At 38.9% G+C, this 18,108-nt stretch overlaps 1 protein-coding gene across 1 annotated transcript in view; it reads right to left on the reverse strand.

The window, feature by feature from the left end:
- Positions 1-18,108, reverse strand: part of LOC138757266 (potassium/sodium hyperpolarization-activated cyclic nucleotide-gated channel 1-like) — a 305,197-nt gene that overhangs the window by 121,833 nt on the left and 165,256 nt on the right. The window contains exon 5 of the mRNA XM_069924313.1: positions 14,498-14,644. Coding sequence (XP_069780414.1) covers positions 14,498-14,644 — 147 coding nt within the window. The remainder of the gene's footprint in view (positions 1-14,497; positions 14,645-18,108) is intronic.

The following is an 18,108-nucleotide window of genomic DNA, read 5'->3' on the forward strand; positions in this document are numbered from 1 at the left end:
TACATATTTTTCTATTCCCTGCATGTTCATGTGAATATCCAGAAGCTTCTTAAGTGCTACTGTCATACCTGCTTCTACCTTGATAGCCTGTTCTGAACAACCATCACTCTGTGTAAAACAACTTCCCCTACACATTTAATTTAAACTTTCCACTCTTCACCTTGAATATATGTCCTCAAGCATTTGACATTATCACCCGATATCGCACACAATTTTATAAACTTCTATCAGGTCTTCACCTTAGCCTCTGACACACCAAAGAAAGCAACCCAGATTTGTCCAAGCTCTCCTTACAACTCATATGCTCAAATCTAAGCAGCATCCTCATAAACCTTGTCTGTACACGTCCACAAGCCTCCACTTTCTTCCTGTACTGAGATGACCAGTATTAGTGCTATGCTGCAAGTGTGACCTGTCAAAGACTGTCTTACAGCTGCAACATAACATCCTTCATCTCAGGCTCAGTCCCTCAACTCATGAAAACAAATGTGCCGTTCACTTTCTTTGCCCATCTTCTTGTAGGCTCATTTTCTGTGAGCTATGGATTGAGGCCCCCAAATCCCTCTGTATGTCAATGTTTCATGCATCCTTCCATTAACTATATGATTTTCCCCTATATAGTACCTTCCAAAGTGCAACACCTCACACTTGTCCCGATTAAACTCCATCTGCTAGTCCTCTGCCTGTATTTGTAGCTGATCTATATCCTGCTGCATCCTTTAATAGCTCTCTATACTGTCCATAACCCCACCAATCATTATGACATCTGCAAATTTACTAACCTACTCACGAACTTCTTTATCCAAGTAATTTATGTAGATCACAAACCACACGGAACCCTGCGAACCACTGGTCATCGACCTCTGACCATCATGATACCTTTCTACCATTACCCTCTGCCTTTTATGGGCAAGCCAATTCTGAATCAAAATTATCAATTCACTGTAGATTCCATACATCTTTATTTTCTAGATCCAGCTCCCATTACACCTTACTGAAGTCATGTAGATAACTACCCTCCACTCATCATACACTTTTTTCACCTCAGAAAGTCGATAAGACATAACCTAGCCTTCGCAAATTCAAACTATTGTCCGCAATTGCATCACACCCTTTCAAATGTGCATAAATCCTATCTCTAAGTATCTTTTCCAATAGCTCCCTATTGCAGATGTGAGGGTCATTGGTCTATAATTCCATTTTTTTGTTTTTGCACGAACAACATTGGCTATTCTCCAGTCCTCCGGGACCTCACCTATTGCTAGTAAGGGTACAGAGAACTCAGCAATCTCTATGGCTTCCTGGTTGGTGAACATCGATGCAAAGTATTAATTGAGTAACTCATCCACTTCCTCTTATTCCAAACACAATTTAACCTCAATTTAACCTTGAATTAGTCCTATCCCCTCCCTTATTATGTTATATTTTTAATGCAAGTACAAACTTCCTTGGAATTACATTTAATCCAACTCACCAAGTTGGATTAAAGAGCCAAGTTCATGGCTCTTTTTGACCTCGCTAATGTCCTGCTTGAGCTCTTTCCTGTCATTACATTCCTCAAAGCCTCTCTCTGATTTTAACTTCCTAAACCTTACATGTGCTTGCCATTTTTTTTTGGCCAAATTTACAACCTCTCTCATCTCTTACCTTGCTGTCCCTGTCCATCTTCCTTATTAGAACGTGCAAGTTCTAGACTTTTGATGGGCTGGTTCTTAAACAATTCCCAATTACTTGCAGACTGACCCTTAGGTATGGTGAAGTGCCACCTGGAGTTTGTGGGTTTGGAGAGATCCTGTAATTTAACAAGAATTTGTCTGATAATCAGCTTACTCCAATGAACTCCCCCTAACTTCTGTCTAATAATATCAAAATTTGCCCTCCCTTGATTTAGTACATCAAACAAGATCTATGCTTACTGCCTTAAAACTTAAGGACTTGTGATCACTATTTCCAAAATGCTCTCCCAGAGAGACACTGATTACTCGATCGGGTTCATTTCCTAATACAAAGTCTAACATGGCACCTTCCCTAGTTGGACTATCTACATGATGCTTCAAGAACCCCTCCTGGATGCACCTAATAAATTTTGCTCCATCTCAGCCTCTGACAGGAAGGAAGTCCCAGTCAATATTGGGAAAATTAAAGTCTCCCACCATGGCACCCTTGTTGCTTTTAAATCTTTCCATAACCTAAATACTACATGCTCCTCTATCTATCGGTGACTATTTGAAGGATAGTAGTATAACACTATCAGATTCCTTATTTTTAATCTCTACTTGTATTGCCTCTTTGGATGTGTATTCCAGTATATCCTCTCTGAGTTCAACAGTGACACTTTCCCTGATTTAGCCCCTCTCTGTGTCATCCAAACTATCAAAACCTAGGTGATCTCCTTTCTCCCATTCCAGGGCTAGGATCATTATAGACAAAACAGATAAATTTAGCACCTGAATCAGTACATGGGATTATGATTTTGCAGCTATTACAGAAATTTGAATGCAAGAGGGACAAGACTGGGCCCTCTTTTTTAATATTAAGCTCCTTTCCCTTCTGTGCTGAGTACCAGACTCTGTGCCAGAGATGTGACCATTGTGTCTTGACCCTGGTTGACAGTCCCACCCAATGGTATCCACATTAGTCTATCAGTCTCATTATATTCATTAACTCGTTCATTTCTGCCTTTTCTTTCATATTTACTTGCCATAGCAATGACCATCCTCAAGTTCTCCATTTACTGTATTGGTGCTCTGGGTACTGTTCACTCCCCACCCCCTCACTGCTCCAATTTAAACCCTACTGAGTAGCACTAGAGAACTTCCCTGTTAGGATATTGGTCCCCCTTAGTTCAGGCACAACCTCTTGTACAGGTTTCATCCGGCCTAAAAGGGAGCCCAATGATCCATATATCTGAAGCTCTATCACCTGCACCAGCTATGGAGCTATGTACTGAACTGCTCTATCTTCTTATTTCTTGTATCACTATCATATGGCACGGATAATAATGCTGAGATGACAACCTTGGAAGGTCTTTTTAAAAAATTATTTAGCTCTCTAAAATAATTTTGCTTGAGCTTATCTCCCTTCCTATCTATGACATTGACACCAATATGGATCATGACTTCTTGCTGCTTTCCTTCCTCCCGTAGAATGTCAACTGGCTCAGAAAATATAATTGACCCTGGCACCAGGGAAGCAACATCCGATCTAAAGTAACTGTTTGTGAACATAGAAATGCCTGATTGTGTCCCTAACTTAAGAGTTCCATAACATTATCATTCTGCAGGACTTCTCCAGCCCCTTGTGATCCTCAAAGTTGGCCATGAAGTCGCTGATCTGGCTGCTGCTGCTTCCTCTGATGGTCATCTCCCCTCCCCCTCGACAGTATCCAAAAGAGGGGACCCTTCAGTGTCTGCCTCCTCCCTTTAACTTTCCTTATGGGTACCCAATTACTTGCAGCCTGACCCTTAGGTATGGTGCAGTGCCACCTGGAGTTTGTGGGTTTGGAGAGATCCTGTAATTTATCAAGAACATCTGCAGCATCTCCTCCATTGGACCCTTCCCTTTGGCTTTGTTCAGAGCTCATTTGAATGTGTCCACAAGATGTTCTGTCTAACCATGGATGATATGGAGGCGAACGAATATGCATAATGCATATTGCTTGCAAAAACAGTCAAAGCCGGCTACAGTGAATTGTGTCCCGTTGCCTGAAACTAATGCTACAGGAGAACCAAAACGATTGAATATGGACTTGAGTTCCATTGATTGGGCTACTTTGATGATCTCAGGCCATTTGGAGTGCTCATCCACTACGATTAGGTGGTATTCCCCATTAATTGGTCCTGCATAGTCAATATGAATGTGATTCCATGGCCTGCTTGGTTGAGGCCAGGAATGTAGTTTTGTTTTAACAGGGAATTCACAGCTGAGGCACATTAGTTACACGACCATGTCAGTTGTTCAATCTGGTCATCCATCAGAAGTTGATAAACATAGCTTCATGCAAGAGCTTTCCCTCGATTTGTCCTGGATCTCCACTATGAGACTGCTTGAGGATTGTAGATTGCAGAGGTTTTGGAATCACAATCCTTTCTGAAAACAAAAGACAACCACTAGTCATTGCCAATGATCCTCATCTTTTGAAGAATGGCTGGATTTCCATTTGTGAACAAGTTTTTGGCCACCCTGAAAGATGATAACACATTATCTCTTGTAGGAGGTCATCTTCACTCATTGCTTGTCTGACTTTTTCTGCTGTGACCAGCAGGGAGTTAATAAGATCTTTGAATACCTGGTTGACCTCTGCCTCTACAGAGAATTCCACAAGAATATCTTCCGACTCTGTTTGTGGTCGGCAGGTATTTAATTTTGAAGTCATAACCAAGTATCACGGTTGCCCATCTTTGCAGACGGTTTGCTGTGATAATTGGAATTCCTTTCTTTGAACCAAATACTGCTATGAGCGTCTTGTGAACCATCAGAAAAATGAATTGGCGTCCATAGAGCATTTTATGGAATTTCTTCACCGCAAAAACAATTGCTGGAGCTTTCTTTTCAATTTTTCCCTAGCTTTGCTCTACTGCTATTAAAGAGCATGCTGCATGTATAATGGCCTTTTTATTCCCATCTGAGAATATGTGAGAAATGACTATACCCACCCCACACTGTAATGCATCTGAAGCTATGACAATCTCCAAGTTTGGATTGTAGTGCATCAGAAGAAGGTTCGAGTTTAGCATCAACTTAACTCGAATGCACAACTCTTGACATTTTGATATCCATTTCCATTTGCTACGCATGGAAAGGAGTTTGTTGAGTGGATCACGGAGTTTATGCATCTCTGGCAGAAATGAACTGTAGTGACTGATAAGACCAAGGCATGAATGTAGCGTGGTCACATCTGTAGGTGCAGGTGTGCGCTTGACAGCATCAGTGTTTTGTGGGTCTAGCCGTTGTCCGTGTTCGTCAATGATGAAACCAAGTTGTTTCACTAACTTCATGAAAAATGTGCATTCTTCTGCATGCACTCAAAAACCATAGTCTTTGATGTGGGACAAAACACAATCAAGATGGTCAAATAATTCTCCAGCATATGCTCCCATTACTGGGATATCATCTAGGTATACTGCAACTCCAAGAACATCGTTCAGCATTGTGTCTGTGATCTGTTGGAGCAGTCTTCACTCCGAATGATAGAAATGTGTATCTGAACAGTCCACGGTGCGTGTTGATGGTTAGCAATTCCTTGGATTCATCATTAACCTCCACCTGTAGATATGTCTCTGCTAAGTTGATCTTCGCAAAGCATTTGCCACCATTCAGCTTAGCAAAGAGTCATCAGACAATGGCAGTGAGTATTGATGGGTGTCCAATGCTGCAGTTGAGAAATCAGCCCACAGATGTATGGAGCCATTCAATTTTTTTCACCACAATAGGTGCAGTGCATGATGAGTAGTTGACCTGTTCAATTACTCCTTCATGTTGCAGCTGTTCCAATTCTTGCTCCACTTCTTGCAATGCTGCATATGGGACAGGTCGATTTGGCTTGAAAGTCAGTTTTACATTTGGCAGAAGACAGAACTTCACTTTTGTTTTAGAGCTGTGTCCAAGGCTATCAGAAAATTGCTTTAGCTGTACCAGCAACTTTTGTGGGGTATTTGCTGCTTGTGGGGTATGTGCCACTTGCAACTTATTGTAAATGTTGTGGAGTGGCCAGTCCAGAAGGTTCAATCTTTTGATCCAATCAAGACCCAAGAGATCGAGGTTAGGACATTTTACCAGATAAAATGTTCCATTATCTTCTGCACCTTTTAAGCTGACGGAACAGTCAACTGAACCCAACAACTTCAGGATCCCCCCTGGAAGCATTCCATGTCATGTTTTTGTTTAGAGTTACCTCTAGCTGACCAATCAGTTTGCACATTTTCTTTGATATTAGGGTAATGTCAGATTTTGCATCAATTTGAAGCCTCACTGCGATGCTGTTAATGTGCACTTTCACATATTTCTTGCATTTGGCATTAGGTACCTTGAAAGTCAATGTGATAGGTTTCACTTTTGAGGGTGAAGCTAACTTATCAGGTGCTTTCTGTCTTCCAGCATTCTGCTTTATGCCCCAGGAGCTTGCATTTTCTGTAGTGTTGTCGTCTGTAGGGGCAGTCATGAGCGTAATGCCACTCATTGCAGTTCGAACAGGTGCTGGGCAGTTTGGCTGGGTGGGTCACACATTTCTTTTTTCTCGCGGAGTCTGCTGATTTAACTGTCTGGACACTGCTTGGAGATGGGATTGCTGCCTGCACCATTTTGTTGTCATGTTTCAGATTTTTTTTGTTTTTTTGAAAATTTTATTTAATTTCACATATGCATTTAAAAAAACATAAATTTATTATTTGAAAATAAATGAAAAAAATTAATACATCATGATTTTTAAAATCCTCCTTCCTCCCCCCAACAACCCAATGGAAAAGAAAGAAAAAAAACATCTGGATAGTTTTTATAAAAACTTACTAAAACTATCAAATAAAATCTAACATATCTTAATTTTCTTGATTTTAAGTTGGAAGGTTCAGGTTGGGCGATTACAACTTAATTCCTACAATTTGTAAATATAATTCCCAAATTTTTTCAAAAATTTCACATTCGTTACGTAAATTATATGTAACCTTTTCAAGTGGTATACAATTACCTGTTTCAGTCTGCCATCTGCCCATGCCTAAATACACATCTGATTTCCATGTTAGTGCCACACATTTTCTAGTTACCGCAATGGCCATTTTAACAAATTATTTTTGAAATTTATTTAATTTCAGTTTCAATTCTGTGTCACAAATATTTCCAAGTAAAACATATTTGGATCTTGAGGAAACTTAACTTTTGTAACTTTTTCCAAAAATAAACCCAGTTCTGTCCAAAAGGGTCTTAATTTTGAACATTTCCACGTAGAATGTTAAAAAAGTACCTATTTCTTTATTGCATCTAATACATTTTTCTGAAAAAAAATTAGAATTTAATCCATTCAATTTCTGCAGAGTAAGATAAAGTTGATGTAAAAAAATATATTGTAACATTCTATGCCAGACACTAACTGTGTTAGACATACTATCCTGACAAATTTCTAACCAAGTTTCCTCTTAAATATTTATTTTAAAATCTTTCTCCTTTCTTTGTCTTGACTTATGAACTCCTGGTTCATTCATTTCTTTTTGAAAAATTATATACATAATTCAAATAAACTTTTTAATATTTATATATATTGCTGCAAATAACTTTGTTCAATTAGTATCAAATCTGGACCTAAATTGTCCATTAAATTTGGCTTTATCTGATAAGAGAATATTGTAATGTTTTGTATTCCATACTTACTTTTCAATTGCTCAAATATCATTAAAGTTGAACCTTGAAAACAATCTTTTATTGACTTAATTCCTTTGTTAAACCAAATATCAAAAAGTTCATTATTTATTGTAAAAGGAATAGGTTGATTTTGACTCAGTGTCATTCCTGGTATCTGAAAATTTCTTATTCCCATTTCTAAACATATTTTTTTCCATATTTTAGAGAGATGTTTTTACAAAAGAATATATCTACTTCCACTAAAAAAACTTCATTCCATTTCTATATAAAATTATCTGACTTATCTTCTCCTATTTTATTCATTTCTACATAAATCCATGCAGGCTTCTCTCCCTCAAAAAAAGTAGAGAGAAACCTCAATTTTGCTGCTCTATAATCATTTTTTAAATAACCCATGTTAATTTTTCAAATGCAACTCTTACCATTTTCCCTTTCCAAATAAATTTCCTTACTTACTTATTTAATTCTTGATTTAAAAAAGAATTATGGTATAAATATAGGTTGCATTTGTAATAAATAGTGTATTCTAAGGAATATATTCATGTTTGTACAATTAACCATTCCTATTAATGTTATATGTAGTTCCTTCCATTTCTGTAAATCTTCTAATTTCTTAAGCAATGGTGTATAATGCAATTTAATTAAATTATTTAAATTGTTATCATTTTTAATATCTAAATATTTAATTGCATCTCCCTGCCACTTAAATCGACTTTTGTTTTTATACTGCTCATAATTTACCTTTACTATAGGCATTATTTTACTTTTATCACTATTTATTTTATAGCATATTCTTTTAATCATGAATGCAAGTTACTTAATGATCTTTATGGTTCAGACAAATACATTATAACATCATCTGCAAATAAACTATTAATGTTATTTCCTGTCTACTTTAAAACCTTTAATATCATTATCAAGTCTAATTAATTCTGCCAAAGGCTCTATTGCTAAAATAAATAATGAAGGTGATAATGGACATCCTTGTCTACTTGATCTAGTTAATGAAAAAGAATCTGATATTTGCCCATTTGTTACACTTTCACTTGAAATTTATTATATAGAGCTCTGGCCCAATCTATAAATGTGTGTGCTACTCCAAATTGACTTAAAATTTTGAATTTAAAAATCCCATTCAAGTCTATCAAGTGCTTTTTCAGAATCTAAAGTAACTACTACACTAGGTACTTCTCTTAACTGTGCTAAATGTATTATAGTCATTAAGTTGTGTTTCAGATTAATTAAGCATTGTCATTTAGCTGTTAATCTTTGAAGAGCTGTATCTGACTCCTGCACAATCTTTGTTAGCAAACACATTCTGAGGTTGGCATCTTGATGTGACTGCATTCCCGCTACAAAGACTAAACACTTAAACTTATCTTCAGTCAGCGTAGGGAGTTTAAAACACTTGCACTCTCGATTCGACATACCTGCGTATGTCACAAAATCTTTGGTATCTTTCTTAATCATTTTAAGGCACTGATACTGAATGTTGAACATTGATGTTTACTCACCAAATATCTCTGCCAACATGTCAAGCATTTCCCTGAAGCTAAACTCACGAGGAAATTTTGGCAGAATGAGTTTGGGTAGCGCTTGTGCTCTCGAGTGCCTAACTTACGCAACAACAGCCTAATTTTCCACGCATCATTGAACTTGGCAAAGTTGACTGCAAATAAGTCCTCATACTTATTAAACTAAATTTCAAATGTGCTTGACTCTGGGTCAAATGAGAACTCAGTGATAGAGCTCATTAAAGCATTTGTTAAATTTGAATTAACTTCAGCCTCACCTTCTACAACAGCTGAAGTACCAACAAACACTTTCTCTGGCAGCTGGTCAATTAGCATTGCTTGTATTTCTTCAAAGTTTTTCTACTGCTGCTTAAGGATGACCTGCAGGTCTTCCATTGTGACTGATATTGTCACCTCATCACCAAAATGTTGTAGATGTGCCGAATGTTTGTGCTGTACTATAATATTTATAGTATTTACAATGCCCTTGGTCCCGAGGGAAATGAGCCATCTCACACATGTGACTGGATTAATCGATTGACACCTCAAGTCCCGAGAACCGGTTACAACCTCTCCTGGCAATGGTAGCTTTATACTCTGTTTAGGGTATCCTAGCAGCCTTGGCAAGTAAGGAAAAGGATAAGCCCAAGACATTCTACGCATATGTGAAGAACAGAAGGATGATGAGAATGAAGGTTAAAGGATAAGGCTAAAGGATAAAGGAGTTAACATGTGGCTGGAGGTGAAGGAAATTGGAGAGGTCCCAAATTAAAACTTCAGTATTGATCAGAGAAAAGGATCTGGATCTGTGTTAGATTGGAATAGAACAGACTTGTGAGCTGGTCCATGTTGAGATCAAGGAAGAAGTACTGATTATTCTTAAAAACAATAACATTGATCAGTCCCTGGGGCCAGGCGCAATATATCCCAGGTTGCTGTGGGAATGGATGGGGAATTGGGTGATTTTTAAGTCCTCCTTGGTCACAAGAAAGCTGCTGGAGAATGGCAAATGTGCCCATGTTTAAAAAAGTTAATACAGAGAATCCTGGGAATTATAGATGGTGGGTCTTATGTCAGTGGTGTCCAAACTATGGGAGAGGATTCTTATGCATAGGATTCCTGAGCATTTGGATAAGTACAGTCTACTCAGGAATAGTTAGCATATCTCTGTGAGAGAAAGATTATGCCTCATAAGCCTAATTGAGTTTTTTGAGAAGGGAGAAAAAGAACTTAATGAAGGTAGAGCAGTTGATCTGGTCTATATGGATTTTGGTAAGGCATTTGATAAAGTCCCCCTTGAGAGATTCATTCAGAAAGTCATGAGGCATGGAACCTTGGCTGTGTGGATAAAAAAAAAATTGGCTTTCATGTAGAATGCAGAGAGTAGTAGTAGAAGGAAAGTATTCTGCCTGGAGGTCAGTGACTAGTGATGTTCCACAGAGATCTGTTTTGTTACCCCTGCTTTTTGTAATTTTTATAAATAAACTAGACAAAGAAGCAGAAGTATTGGTAAGTAAGTTTGATTATGATTCGAAGGTTGGAGGAGTTGTGGATAATGATGAAGGTTGTCATAAATTACAAAAGGATATAGACAATATGAAGGATTGGGCAGAAATGTATGGAGTTCAATCCAGAAAAGTGTGAGGTGAAGCATTTTGGAAGGTCAAACCAGAAAGCTGAAGGTTGAGGAAAGGGTTAATGGATGGTCACTTAACAGTGAGGAGAAACAGAGGGACCTTGGTGGTGGAGGCTGGAACATTAGGGGCATTTAAGAGATTCAGGTAGGGTCATGGATGAAAGAAAAATAGAGGGTTATAAGGTAGGAAGAGTTTAGTAATTTTTGGCAGGTATAGGATGGCACAAAATCAAGGGCTATGTTCTATGTTCTAAAGGCAATGATTTTAATCAGTTAAACCATCTGATATTTACCTAGCTTGACTGCAGATGCACCCCTTGTTTCAAGTGAATGGAGCTGATGTACAGTGGGCAGATTCCTTGCTGGGAGTTGAAGCAATGTTGTCTACCAGGAGGAATTCAGTACTGGAGTGCATATGGCAAATTGACAGTGAGGATGTCTATATCAATATATTAGGGCCCTTGCAATTATGTCAAGAATTTTGAGCAGTTCCACACAGAACTGGCATCTTCCTGCAAAATCAGAACCAATTTAATTTAACAAAAAATGTAATACCAAGGTAAATCAATTAAAGCTCTTCCAAATGCATGTAGCAAATTCATTTCATATATTCTACATTATTTCTAACCAAGTGATAAATGAACCCTGCACAAACCTCTGTCCATATTTTGGTCTCTGTCATCATCTTTTAAAATACAAGCGAATTTAATTGGTGAAAGAGTCTATTATCGGCCATTCCCAGAAATAGTTGGGCCGTGACAACAGGCCACATTAACACATTCTTGGTATTCATATACATGGATCATTATTGATGTCTCTTAATGACTTGACTGGGTTAGCTGCTTTAGTCTGGGTATGGGGACATCAATGTCCATGAGCATAGAGCACTGGAAAAGGTCATGGACACAGCCCAGGCAAAACCTTGCCCACCATTCAGAAAATCAATGGGGAACATTGATGTTGGAGAGCAGCAGCAATCATTAAGGATTCACATCACCCAGCACAAGGTCTGGACTCACTGCTACCAACAGGAAAGGGGTATAGGTGCCACGAGACTCACACCATCAGGTTCACAAATAGCTGCTACCCCTCTACCATCAGACTCCTCAACGACAAATTCAATCAGGGATTCATTTAAGGGCTCTTACTTTTGCACTTTGTTGATTTTTTTTCTCTTATATTGCACAGTCAGTTCAGTCAGTTTGTTTAGATTTCTTTATTTGTTTACATGTGCATGTTGAGTCTAGCTTTGCTTTTGCACTACCAATAAATGATAATTTTGCCTCCCCCGGAAGAGTTGTATGTGATGTCATATATGTACTCTGACAATAAATCTGAAACCTGACATCTTCCCATAGAGTGTGATAAAAGAGGCAAATAAATAAGTAGGCATGAATAACTAGAGTTTGGAGAAATAAAATAAATGCTAGAGAAACTCAACAGGTCAAGCAGCATCTGTGGAAGCAAAAAGATAATCGACATTTCAAAACGAGACCTTGAGTCAGGAAAATGATGGAATACTTGATCGTTAGCAAACTTTTCAAGCGCTGAATTGCTGTGTTCCTGGTGTTAATATTTTTTACACTATCATTGGTCGATATGATTTTTTTGTCTATGATAAGCGCAGCAGTAGGGTAACAGATTGTTTTTTTTCCCCCAACGCTGAACCTTCAGCACAACCTAATGGATTGAACATCTTCAAAAAGAAGTATGGTCATTTTAAAACCACAATGAGCAAAAGCAAGACCACAGGACTAAAGAGTGAACTGATTTTACATTGAGTTCACATTACTATTGAGGAAGATCATATGATGCCTGTTGTGGGAAATGAAAATATGATCCTTGGATTCAGCAAGGGTACTTGTCTGAGGAAAAGATGAGGCTGCATTAACCACTGCCATAGCTATTGCAGGAGTAGATAATGCTTGCATTATTTTCAGAAACAGAAAAAAATTTACCCATGTTTAAAATTCTATGTATCGCCAATGTATGAACAAACTGTGTCCAGAACTTCCCAGCAAACCATTCAAGGTGTAAGCAGGGTCTGCTATGAGACAGGTTAAAATCTTGGAACTTCTTCCCTACTCACGTCCTGAACATGCTGCTGGAGTTCGTTAAGTCTTAATCATGGGGAAGTGGGGATGGGCAATAAAACCCCAAGAATAAATAAATAATCAAGTCCTCAACAATCTCACTATAATCCTTTACCTGTCATGACTCTATAGATCTGGAATTCCCTTCCTAAACCATGTCTGTGAGATGCTCGTTAAAACCTATCTTAGATCACTTGCCCTTATACTTTCTTCTGTTCCTTTGCACAAATTTTATTTGGTAACAGCCTACTTCTACTTAAATAAAGAAAGAAGCCATGTAACTACAAATTGCTCGTTGTTATATATTCTCAAGACTGCAAGATAATTTTGCTTATAAATGAATCCTTGTGCTATTATTAAACCTTTGAGGAACCAGCACTGAACATTGTACTCTCCCTCCAATATTCAGCTGCGTTCTGAAGTAAAAAGAATTCCTCTTTACTGCTGATTGTAAATGAACCATCAGAACATCAAGAATAAATAGGCAAAAAAAGCATCATATTCACTTTAAACATATCAAATCAGCTTAGTCAAGCCCTCAACATATCACTCCTTTATAAGATAAAGTACATATTTTCTGTGATTTAAATAAACTCCATGGCAAAGCATTAAAATATTGATTTCTCGTCTGCTTTGATAGCTAACTTCTCAGTAGGGAGGCCAGCATATCATTAGGATACCTTGTCAACTATATCGTGTTTCTGCCATGGCTCATTTGGTGACATCCTGAGCAAATGGTTTGTGCATTGAAGGGTCACTCTATGTATGGGAGGACAAAAATCAGAGGAGACAGTGTCATATCAAGAGAGAAGCACAAAAATGGTCGATGCTGGAGCCTTGCTCAAACAATGAGCTGCTGGAGGAACTCAAGAGGGTGAGGTAGAAAGGTAGAAAAGGTCAGTCAGAGATTTGGATTCAGACCCTTTATCAAGGATTTCCCCACGATCAAAGGTACTCCATTTCACATTAGATTGAAATACTAATTCTATTCTTCTCTCCCAATCACACACCAAAGAAGAGCAAGAGTTATTCAGAGAGTTCCAGTCAATACTTAATCCATGATCACATTTTTTGAGTTCTTACAACATTGTTATTTATGGGAGATTCAACACTTCAAAAGTATTTCACAGGATGGATAATGCACTGGAAGCACAGAAGAAATAAAATGTGAAGAAGGAAATGTTATCTTCTCAGTTAATTTTTTTTCAGTTGGTTAAATTTAGTTATGGTTGACATGGTAGCATAGCAATTGCCACTGTTGCCTCACCACTCCTGGGACTCAAGGTTTCGTCCTGACACCAGGCGCTGTCGGTATGGAGTTTGCAGCTTGTCCCTCAGACCAAGTGGGCTACCCTTTTGAATTGTGGCTTCAATCCACATCCTAAAGATTTGGCAGGAGGTTAATTGACTCTTACCAATTCTCCCCAAGTACAGTAAACTGAGAGAAAAGCTAAAAGAGAGTTGATGGGGATGTAAGCCACAGGTCTACCAGAGAAAATGGAAAGGGAATAAGATGAATGGGTCTACTCTGCTGGGAGCAGGCATAGCTTTGATGGGCAAAATGGGATCCTTCCGCACTGAAATGAATATGACAAACACAAGTGCACAACCAAATATGAAATATATCCTTATCCTTCATTGAAACAATAGCCTGCAATTTTAGTATGCTTGCATTGAGTTCTTCAATATAATTGTCCCACAGGTTGAACACTTTTTTTTTAAATTGTTTGAGCTCCTGAAGTGAAAACAAGAGTCAGAAACTCCTTTACAGTTGCCTAAACTAGGAATTTAAATTCAAAACCTTTGCTAAAAATAATGATTCTTACGCTAAAAATTAAAACATCTCATAAAATGAAGTTATCTCACAAAATTGAATTGATGGACTTAGAAATGTGGATGTTTACCTCCCTGAGTGGATCATTCAATTCCTCTAGAATATTGTCCTCGTCAAAGATCTTTCCTTGGTAACGATGCTCGTAGTAGTCATGAATCTTCTGTCGCATCTCAGCAGGCAGCTTGTGGAAGGACATGTATTGTTCCACTTGCTTATACTGAAATTAGAAACAAAAATATGTACGATGAGCAGAATTGCTTCACACTGACAAATGCAGAGAAATAGGTCCACAGTTAAGGTTGTATAAAATGATGTGACGGTATAAAGCTATTGAACAAAATGAAAGACAGTGGCCAAAAATACATGTGCTGCACATTTTTTCCCAATATTTACATGCCTAGCAATCACTTGCTCACAGAGTAGAACACCCCTCTGATTGCAGATAAACCTTGTGCATGCACGACCTTTTGCCATCCATGGGATGACTTCAGTTCCCTGAACACATTGTTCTGAAGTGATCTTCCACTTGAGAATTTCAAGAAGCTATTTAAAGGAACATTTCCCAAACTAGAATTGGGAATCTGAACCAAGTTGGCTTTATTCTCTTTGTTTTTTTTAAATCAAGCTGACCCTTGCTGTACACATCCTTTGGTTCTAATACTAGCAGACTTTGACCTTCTCTACCAGCAGACTGAGACCCTCCCCTCAAGACTCTGGCCCTCTTCATCAGCAGGCTCAGAACCTCTTCATCAGTAAACTCTGCCGTTGCCCAATGGCGGACTCTGATCCTCACCAACAGCAGATTCGGTCCCTGCCCATAGACAGACTCTGGTCTTCCCAACAGGCAGACTATGGTTCTTCCACTGACAAAACCCTGGCCAACCCAACAGGCTGACTTAACCTTTTCCCACTGACAGGCCCTGCAAACAGGCAGACTATGGCCCTTTCCACTGACAAAACCCTGGCCAACCCAACAGGCTGACTTAACCTTTTCCCATTGACAGGCCCTGCAAACAGGCAGACTATGGCCCTTTCCACTGAAAAAACCCTGGCCAACCAACAGGCTGACTCAACCTTTTCCCACTGACAGACCCTGGTCCTCCAAACAGGCAGACTATGGTCCTTCCCACTGACAAAACACTCAACCTTTTCCCACTGACAGACCTTGGTCCTCCCAACAGACTGTCTCTGCTCCTTTCCACTGACAGATCCTGGTCCTCCCCACAGGTACACTCTGTCCCATCACACTGACAGACCTTGGTCCTCCAAATAGGCAGACTCTGCCCCTTCCAAATTACAGACTCTGGCCTCCATGAGCAGAATAAAAATCATATCTGCATGGTTAAATAATGTGTTTACACTCTGAAACTCTTAATTTAAGCTGCAATCGCACTTCTGGTTCCTGGTGGTAAGCAGTTTTTCTCTAGAGCACGTTTTCTGAAGGTCTCCATGGCAATCCATTACAATGTTTACTTATGAGATTGGGCAACTTACAGATTTCATGCTCAACGTTTAGTGTAGGAGTATATTTATCAGATATCATCAAATGTTTAGTAAAGTTTAAAAGTGATACTTTCAATACATTTTTGTGGCTGAGAAGAGATTAATCTCTGAAAATACTTCACACCTTGCATCATAACAGCATCGAGGGATGTTGCTGGCCCAAATCCCATGAATTGGCTCAGGTCTATTCTGGCTCAGATTCATCTCTAGGAAACTGAATTTTGCCTGACGTGGCACACTTCCCGAGCTTGTCAAATCATATGGACATCATTAAAGCCCTAATTATGGAAGAACCTCTGGCACTGTGAAGAGACACAAGATTTAGAATAAGAGGCCCACGAGAACAGCCTGTGAAACATCCCTACTCTGAATGCTTCTTTCACTTATCCAGTGAGGTGGAGAGATTGAGGGGTGGGTCACAAGTCCTGAGGGCTACTCCCTTCTGGTCGGAAGTGCCCAGTTGCAACCCACTCTGAGGACAAAGGTAAGCATGGAGTTTCATTGGGGTAGTACACCTGTCCCACTGTCATGTGGGAAGCTCAGGGACCACAGAAACCTCTCATACAGCAGAAGAGCAAAACCTTGCTTGATCTTGACTTTCAGATCATCACAAGGCAAGTTACCACTTTAGGCCCCAAATGAGCCAAAATATGTTTCTCCCCATTGTTTTAAAAATACAGTAGAATTGGATGGCACCATGCTACATATTCTCAATATAACATGCCTTGGCATACACCTTTTTTACAACAGAACAGAAACAAAATATTTGGCCCCAGTCATGTTCAACTTGAACCTCCTTCCAACTTTACTCCTAATTCTATCAGCGTTTCTTTCTCAAACATTCATCAAGCTTTCACTCAAGTTCATCTCTATTACTCAAAAAAAATCACCCTCTGTGCTTGACAGCTACATATTCTCTTCCCATTTCCAATAAAGAGATCTGTTACATTCCTCACCTGTTTGATAAGTACTGAGGCCTACATTTCTGCTCCTCCCCAGAAGTGGAAGCATTGGTTAGAAAGCATTCAATGCCTAAAATTGGATGCTGATCTACCAATAATTTGGGGACAAACACCAGTTTGATCAGGCACCACAGAGAACATATGACATGCAAGGAGTTGAGTGGGTAAGGGACCTGATTTTCAGGTCCTTTCCAAGTTATGCACTTTTACAGGGTGGAATTACATGAGTAGGCATGGCTTAAAGGGGGGGAATAGACGGCGGGGAGTTCAGGACACAGGGTGCTTACATTTTCAGAATGGGTCTGATACTTCTAATCCCAGGAAATGAAGTCAAAGGCTGACCTTGTGTATTGTTGCACCCTATTCCTCTTCCAACCTGCTGGGGCCAGACAGAGAAACCATTTTACCATCTGCTTGCCCTGTATTTTCCTGGTGGATACATGGCTGTCTCCAGAGGCTTTTTAAACTAACTTTTGATCACTTGGCAATAGAAGTATTTGTTCAGTTACATACTAACATTTTTACTGGAGAATATCCCACAGCTATTACGTGCCAATGACCGAGGTTTGAATACGCCGCTGTCTGTAAAAAAAAATCTGTATATTCTCATAGAATGCATAGTGTTTTAACCTCACGCACCTTTGCAAGCTTCCTGGTATTTTTCAATTAATAGAAGTTACAAAAGCAAGTGAGTCATAGAAGCATGTAGAAAGAGTAATTATACACTCAGCACCACCTGTGATGCTTCATGTGTAATGTGAGAGAGCAAAAGATAAGAAAGCAATCTCATTACAGCTGCAATTAACTACTTTAAAATTTATAAATAATTTAGCTTATTGTCAAAACCTGTTGCCACCTTTTCACTTGGGTGATTACTGCAACAGTTTAAAGTTTAATATTTCAGAAGGAAATGGATTAAATTGATTAAAAACAGCAGACGGCCTTCCTAACCAGAATAAATGAATTCACTGTGGCAATATTTGAACTGGGACGTTCTCCTCGATGTCGGCAGCACCATACTCTGTATCCATCCTTTATCAAACCCATAAACACCTTCAACTCTGACTTTGACCAAAGGAATTATGGAGAATTCTCCTTAAAGTTTTGTTGTGTTCAGACATGCAGTATATTCCATTGTCCTCTGGACAACAACATCCAAGGCATGATCTAAATGAATGGGTCCTTTGCTGTCCTGATTCCAGGAGATTTGTCATCA

Source organism: Narcine bancroftii, chromosome 3, assembly GCF_036971445.1.
Source record: "Narcine bancroftii isolate sNarBan1 chromosome 3, sNarBan1.hap1, whole genome shotgun sequence".
Lineage (NCBI taxonomy): Eukaryota > Metazoa > Chordata > Chondrichthyes > Torpediniformes > Narcinidae > Narcine > Narcine bancroftii.